The sequence below is a fragment of the Triticum aestivum genome, chromosome 2A, assembly GCF_018294505.1.
Source record: "Triticum aestivum cultivar Chinese Spring chromosome 2A, IWGSC CS RefSeq v2.1, whole genome shotgun sequence".
Taxonomy (NCBI): Eukaryota; Viridiplantae; Streptophyta; class Magnoliopsida; order Poales; family Poaceae; genus Triticum; species Triticum aestivum.
This window is the reverse complement of record NC_057797.1, coordinates 783,177,723-783,185,725: the sequence shown is the minus strand read 5'-3', so window position 1 is coordinate 783,185,725 and position 8,003 is coordinate 783,177,723. Positions and strand designations below refer to the sequence as shown.

At 42.6% G+C, this 8,003-nt stretch overlaps 1 protein-coding gene across 1 annotated transcript; it reads right to left on the bottom strand.

Annotated features, from left to right (window-relative positions):
* Positions 1 to 2,246: 2,246 nt before the first annotated feature.
* LOC123191221 (disease resistance protein RGA4-like) lies at positions 2,247 to 5,130 on the bottom strand. Its single transcript, XM_044604039.1, has 3 exons — positions 4,984 to 5,130; positions 2,636 to 4,636; positions 2,247 to 2,553 (listed from the first exon to the last, which is right to left on the bottom strand). The coding sequence occupies exon 2, from the start codon at positions 4,585 to 4,587 to the stop codon at positions 2,656 to 2,658; it is 1,932 nt and encodes a 643-aa protein (XP_044459974.1). The 5' UTR covers positions 4,588 to 4,636; positions 4,984 to 5,130; the 3' UTR covers positions 2,247 to 2,553; positions 2,636 to 2,655.
* Positions 5,131 to 8,003: the final 2,873 nt, after the last annotated feature.

The window sequence follows — 8,003 nt, the reverse complement described above, 5'->3', positions numbered from 1 at the left end:
GGTACTGTTCTTACTTGAACAAACCTCCTACTTATGATTAACCCCCTCGCAAGCATCCGCAATTACGAGAAAAGTATTAAGAATAAATTCTGACCATAGCATTAAACTTTTGGATCCAATCGGTCCCTTACGGAATAGCACATAAACTAGGGTTTAAGCTTCTGTCGCTCTCACTATCCATCATCTAATAACTACTCCACAATGCATTCCTTTAGGCCCAAATATGGTGAAGTGTCATGTAGTCGACATTCACATGACACCACTAAGGAAATCAGAACATACATACTATCAAAATATCGAACACCTATCAAGTTCACATGATTACTTGCAACATGATTTCTCCCGTGACCTTAAAAACAAAAGTAACTACTCACAAATGATAATTATTCTCAATATTAGAGGGGTATTAAATAGCATATTGGATCTGAACAGAGAACAATGTTTTGGCTCCTAGGTGCATATGCACCCATTATCGAAATACATATTTCGAAAAGTTGAAAAATTCGGAACAAAAACCCCGCATGTATATCCGGACGTTTTATGTGCGTGCACAAGGTTTCGGTGAAAAACAACGTTTTTGTGGCTTGTGTAAAAAAGATAAAGAAATACCTCGTGAATAGTTAGAATGAAGCATCAGAAATTGTTTCTTTTACACAAGCCACAAAAAACGTTGTTTTTCACCGAAACCTTGTGCACGCACATAAAATGTCCGGATATACACGCGGGTTTTTTGTTCCGAATTTTTTAACTTTTCAAAATGTGTATTTCGACAATGGGTGCATATGCACCTAGGAGCCAAAGGCAATTATCGTAATCTTCCACCAAATAAACCATATAGTATTCAACTACAAGATGTAATCAACACTACTAGTCACCCACAAGCACTAATCTATAGTTCTGGTACAAAGATTGAACACAAGAGATGAACTAGGGTTTGAGAGGAGATGGTGATGTTGATTGAGATTGCTCTCCCCAAGATGGAAGAGTTGTTGGTGATGATGATGACGATGATTTTCCCCACCGGGAGGGAAGTTCCTCCGGCGGAATCGCTCCGCCGGAGGGCAAAAGTGCTCCTACCCAAGTTCCGCCTTGAGACGGCGGCGCTCCATCTCGAGTCCTCTCCTTATTTTTTCTAGGTCAAAATGACTTATATACCAAAAGAGGGGCAAAGGAGGTGGGCTGGGCTGAGCACAACCCACCAGGGTGCGCCTAGGGGGCCAGGCGCGTCCTGGTGTCTTGTGCTCACTAGGTGGGCCCCCTCCGTTGGTTATTTGCTCCAGTATTTTTCATTTATTTCATGAAAATTATCCGTGAAGTTTCAGCTCATTTGAAGTTGTGCAGAATAGGTGGCCTGACGTAACTTTTCCAGGTCCAGATTTCCAGCTGCCGGAATTCTCCCTCTTTGTGTGAACCTTGCATATTATGAGAGAAAAGGCATTAGAATTACTCCAAAAAGCATTATTATGCATAAAAATATTATAAATAACAGTAGGTAAACATGATGCAAAATGGACGTGTCACTCCTCTATCCTCCCGTCGGCCGCCGCTACTTGGCTACCGAGTCGCATCCTTTGGTCAGAGTGGATTATTGGGCCGGTTGAGGTGGCCAGAAAAGGGCAAAACCCTAAGCGAGCATCTATTTTGTCTTTTTGTCCTTCGATCAGTGTGGATTATTGGCCGGTTGTGTTGTGGTGGCATATGTGATGAGGTGGAATGTGTGCATGGAATCAACTAGTAATGAATTTTTTCTCATGCATGTAGTGGTCGGCTTTCGATGAGGTTGCATGTGTGCATGTTAAGAGAAGGTTGCCCGTACTGGGTATGATCATAAGTTCGTATCATGCATATGATACTTGGTATCATGATAAGATACTTAACCCTCTCTTTTTCATTTAATTCTGTGTCTCCTCGACAAAATTTGCTAATTAGAATACATGATATTAGCTATGATACTTTTATTACAATCAGCCTAATAGAGGTAGTGCAGATAAACTATTTAGGTATATATAGGATATGATTTGATCAATGGTCTGCAAGCATGCATGCATGCTAGTTGTTTTAGAGAATGTAGGCTTTATTATTAACATGACCTAGGCAGCAACAATACATGACAATTACATTGTTTATTACAAGCTACCAAAACGCAAGCATGACACGATAATTGAACAGTTAATCACAAGGCTTGTTGAACATAGAAACCTCAAACTCGGAAGGGCGTAATCCACAAAAGTATGCATGACACAACATTTAAATAAGAACAAAGTTCTTGATTGGAATCAGTAAAATAAAGTTTACAATAAGAGTAAGGATTCATCGCTTTGGAACATTAAAAATATACAACAATCGGTGCACTTCACAGAGTGACTTGGAAATGGTAATTGGACAATAACTGGTACTTACACTCGCAAAAGGAAAAATGTGGTACTTAAACCTTATTTGTAATATCGCGGAAGAAAAAACCTACTAATAAAATAGATCACAGGACACTTGAGTTGTTGCGTGGATCCGGAAGCAAAGTGGTAGGTGGCTCCGTCGCTGTATTGCCGTTTTGCACTGCGCACAATCAAAGATTAACTTCAACAAGTGCAGAAAGACATAGTCGAAGTGAATACAGAAAGCGGGGAAGAGAACTGACCGTGTTTGATTAAGTCCCCATTATTGAGGATATTCGAGGAACATCACTTTGGGCGGATGCATATTAGAATGGCCATCTGCAGCTTGTTGCAGTCCAGCTCTGATTGCTCCGTCGACAAGAGGATGGAGCGCAACTTCCTGCAGTTTTGCCATGCCCGTGATGTCGATGCCGCTTGTTCCAGTAATGAAATGCAGATCTTGACAGAGGATATGAAGTGACACAAGATGAGGCAGCGGGGCAGCTGTGATAGCTACTTCCAGCGTTTGCCTGCACACGATGTAAAGCCGCTCAATGGCTTTGAGGTGCCCAGCTACAGACAGTATGTCGATGCGCCCAAGGCCATCTTCAATAAGCTTGAGATATTTCAGTCCCTTCACGTTGCTCAGACCCTTTTGAATAACGTCCCAGCTCAGACCAGTGGACCAGAGGCATAGCTCCTCTATACAACCTAGGTGTGCAACAAACTGAGGAAATTTGCCCAGTGTGGCGCGCAGCTTGAGGGAGTCGAGTTTGCCGCCGACTGGGACGATTATTTCATGCACGAGATCTCTTGAGCCTTCTTCGAAGTCAATGCATAGGGACCGATTAAGATCAGGTTCAGTGGCCCCATTAAGAACGAACTTCGAAATGGCATTTGAAAGAGCAAGCAGGTTATCTGAACTTGCGTTGGTTTTGCACCATATCTTCACCTTCCGCAACCGCCTCATAAGACTCAGCAGTTGTTGAAATCCTGGTCTCCTACCCATGACAAATCCTGCCAGCGTCTCCATCTTACTGTTAGCTCTCAGGAGCTTCTCTACATCTGATGGTACAGGTCCCCAAAAGGTATCTCTCTTAGAAAGCTGGAACTTCCCAATGAGGTGCTTCAGTTTGGGCAGCATGAGGACTTCTTTGAACACCGTCACAGTCTGGCTTCCACTCAGGTCGAGGGTCTCTAGCTGATTCAGCTTCCCGATATCCCTTGTAATCTCATCAATGCTACCCAAATTGATGCTCAAATATTTCATCAGCACCTGCTCGCAAATAGCCTGAATATGTTCATCGCTCAGGTGAGCACATTCTTTCAGATCCAACACCCGCAGCACTTGACCATACCTGGAAAAATCTAAAACATCTTCATAACTAGCGAGACTCGCCGCACCAGCAGGGAATACCGCTAAGGTTCGGAGACTAGGCAGATCCTGAGGCAAATTCAGTTGTACATTTCCAGAAGGATGCACAGACAGCCTCCGGGCTTCTTCCTCCTGAAGTTGGGCGGTGCCGTCACAGACCAGGATGAACTTCTCAGACAAGGACCGTTTGGCGATGTCCTCTAGCGTCTCATGAGTTCTTTTGCACCTCTTCACCTTCCCATTGATACTTCTCTCGATGGAACCGATGTAACTGGAGTCAATGATGGACTGCAAATTATCGACTGCAGCATCTTCTCGTTGTACTAGACCTTCAGCCAGCCATCTCCTTATTAGAGGTTTAGTCCTGACATGATGATTAGGAGGAAACAAGTACAAATATACCAAGCAGTCATGGCAACTCTTGTCGCCAAGAAGAAAATCCGGAGGATAATTGGTGACAACGGAAGACCCTTCTGCAGACCCTTGGTCAGCGAATCCATACCTTTTTATCCGGTCGGTCGTATCCAATGACCTTTCCTTGAGTTCACCAAGCTTTATGGCGAATTCTTCGGGGCTCAGCTTGTTGGCATGGAAGCAGTCTATGCTGTCTTCGATGTCATATGCCAATCGCCTTAGTTGTGATATCCATACTATCTGCAAACATCTAACAGGTCCACCTCTGAAACAAAGTTGAATGATAGCAGCTCGGATTGCCTCGAGCTCATCTTTTAAGAACGTAGCATCAAGCTTCGCCTTCCCATATAATTTTCGTATCACAGTACAGAGCTTGGACATGGCGATGCTAGCTACCACGCCAAATGCGGATACAGCAAACTCCATCGATCTATCTTTCCTTGCCTCAACAGATCACCCCTCCTCTCTACAAGATCTGCAACAATGGCATAAAATGTTTTGCTTCAAGGTTTTTAATTGCAAAAGGAAGCTGCTGGCAACAGCGTTTTAACATTTAATCGCAAAAAAAAACCGTTTTAACATCAGCATATCAAGCAAAAAATAAACAGTTGCTAAATCTCAACCGACTGAGACTTGATTATTTCTGAATCGATGTTATATTCATGAGATATTACATCGAGATCCATACAATTCTGTTTTTATTTTTGATTTTTTCTTTCTTACATGCTATTTCACTTGATTTAGACTTGATTAAGACCTAGCCACACCCAAAAATATAAGAGAGAGAGAGAGAGAGAGAGAGAGAGAGAGAGAGGAGCATACATAATCCTGCAGTGGAGGGCAGTGTCTCGGAACTTCTCTATGACGTGGAGGGAGGGAGCTCCAAATGAGTCAGCTCTCGGCTGCAATGACTTGATGGAGGTACGAGTGGGTGTGGACATGGACCGGGCTAGCTTATATACGTGAACTTGTTAGGTGATTATTACAACTTTTCCTCTCGATACATGCATTACTTATTTTTTTAAAGAGGATCTGCATTGGACGCGTGGTGGCTGGTACGTCACTACCTCACTGAAGATCAGACCCTAGTTCGTTGCTCTATTAATTTTAGTAGACGACTCGCTGCGTCAATTGATGTAGAGACAAACTACATGCTGGAAGTTAAATGGACTGTTTGAAAGATTTTTTCTTCAAGTGTCTGCAAATGATTATGATCATACTGCTCCCTCATTTGCCTTGACGATGATCATTATCCATAACTTTCTTTGCCGACTTACTTTTGATGGCACATATAGTAGACACTCCTTTAGTGAATCATTCCGAAAGGACGACCAAGAAGGTGAAATGACTAAATTGACGCAGAGACCAACTGCAGACCAGAAGGTAAGGAAACTATATATCTCTGACACTGCAGCCAAGAAGTAAAACAATACTACAGACAACACGTCGAACAGATGTTTGTTCTGTAAATAATCTCCAAAGGCCATTAGCATGGATAAGAATATATACGGGAATGGTGTAAATGATTAGATGTGAATGAACAAATGGAAACAAGAATATAAGCCATAAAATAGCCTTTTGGAGGCGGCTTTGGAGGTTGGTTGGCCTGTCGTGCTATTGCAGTGTTCCGAGTTGGGGTTGCCTAAGTGGACCCGTCCTTTTGCGCGTGTCACGACATGGGGCTTTGTTCAAGCTCCCAGGCACGCACTCTTTTGTGCAGCTATGGTTGAGCCAACCATTATTTTGGTCCGGGCAGTGGCCTAACCGCCAGATGCCATGGTCTTCTGCGCCAGTTCCGCACCACATTTCATTGCCGTGATCATTGATAGTACAGATGCCAACGGCGCACAGATGAACAGCAGACAGAAAGTCGATAGTTCCTCATCACAGAATACCTCTGTTCACAGCCACGACCCCACGACCCACCAAGCATAGCAAGGTCCTCTCTGTTTTGCCTCTACACCTCGTTGGGGAGGTAATAGCATCCCAGGTCCTGAACTTGCATGTCAGGTGATGCTTTAGTCCTTGTACTTGAAAAAGCTGATTATTTCATCGCTCAACTTGCAATGGATGTGCAAATTTAGTCCACAGTCACTCACAGCTCGCCAAGTGGATGCCAAGTGGCCTGGCTGGTCAGCGCGCTGCATTTTTCACATAGCCCCCTGCCTTCTTGCCTTATCAACCCGCAGTACTTCACCTGAGTTAATTTGTCGGCTCAAGGGTATATTCCTTTGGCATATCCTATCCTGTCGGCTCTCTCCTATCCACTCGCCTATCTGCTTCTTCTTCTTCAGCTCGTCTGCTCCAGATCGCCGCCGCCGTCCATCTCGACACCGCCTTGCAGCTCGCGGCCATGGTTTCTTGGAGTGAAGGATCCAGCTCGTCGTTGGAAGGCTACTCTGTGACAAGTGAGGTTAGTTCGTCCACCTCCAGTTAGGGTTAGGGATCCTACTGCTAAGAAATGGTCAATGTTGTGCTGACAAGAATGTGTTGTAGGCTCCTGCTGCTGCCACTATCTTCTGCTCAGAGTGGAGTGGCCTTGCTCCAGATCTCTCAGTTAGATGTGAACACCAATGCGTCTGTGAGAAGTTTGTGTCCTTTGAATCTGTTGACAGTGGTAGAAGGTATCTTGCTTGTGCACGGAAGGTTAGTAGATTTATAGTTATTGGAATGTGTCATGTCACTTTGATCTGTATAAGAGTGCAGCAATATAGTTAACAGAAGAAATCTGTAGTTAGTTAACTTAATTTTTCATTTGACTGAAGATAATTGCAGCTATATCCAAATTCAGTTGCCTGAAGAAAACTGCAGTATGTTAACTGAACTTTTCAGTTAACATCTTTTTTTATCTAAAGTTGTATTCTTTTCTTATTTGGTAGGAAATTCCTAAATGCAACTTTGTGGAGTGGATTGACCCTGAATGGCCTGCCACTCTGAAGATGAGTTTAGCTAGGGTTTGGGGCATGTATGATGATGAGAACAAGCTAAGGCTCAGGGAAAGTGTAGTTCTTGCTGAAGAAAATTTTAGGGTTCTGAAAGAGAAGGAAAAGATGGAAAATGATCTGAGGTTTTTTAAGCTAGATTTTGCTAAGATGGTGGGTGACAAGGAGCAGGCAATTATTGAATTGGGCAATGCAAGACTTGCTCTTTCTGACCTAAAGGAAGAGCTTGAGAAGAAAAAGATGTCTGATAAATCTACCACTAGCATTCATCAGGTTGTGAGGGCTAAGGCAGAGAAAGAGAGGGATGAGATGAAGAAACAGATGGACAGCATGAAGGAAGAGTTGGACAAAGTGGTGTCACAGAGGGATGAGTTGAAGAAGGAGAAGAAGCAACTAGAGTACATGATTGGTGATCTATTCAGGCACAAGGAGGAGACCAAGAGCAAGATAAGGAGGGTGAAGGAGATCTTAGATGAATTTGAGTAATTCATTCAAGAAGATCTATTAATTAGTTGTATTGAATTTGTTGGTTTAATGCCAGTATTATGTAATGCACTTAATTTGTATGAATGCTTTTAGTTAACTAAATCTGTATGACTGCTTTTATTGTTACTAGTTATCTGAATGTCTCCAGATAAGTGCAATTTTTACAGTGTCAATTAACTTAGTTTGTAGTTAACTGAAGTTCACTTATCTGAAGATTCAGTTAACTGAATGTAAATGATATATCTTTAGTTAAACACAAATTGAGTTTTCTGAAGATTCAGTTAACTGGATGTACATGATATATCTTCAGTTAAACACAAATTGAGTTATCTGAAGATTCAGTTAACTGGATTTAAATGAGAAATCTTCAGTTAAACACAAATTGAATTATCTAAAGATTCAGTTAACTGGATT

Coding starts and splice junctions, on each gene's coding strand:
- LOC123191221 (XM_044604039.1), bottom strand. CDS start 4,587: ATGGAGTTTGCTGTATCCGCATTTGGCGTGGTAGCTAGCATCGCCATG.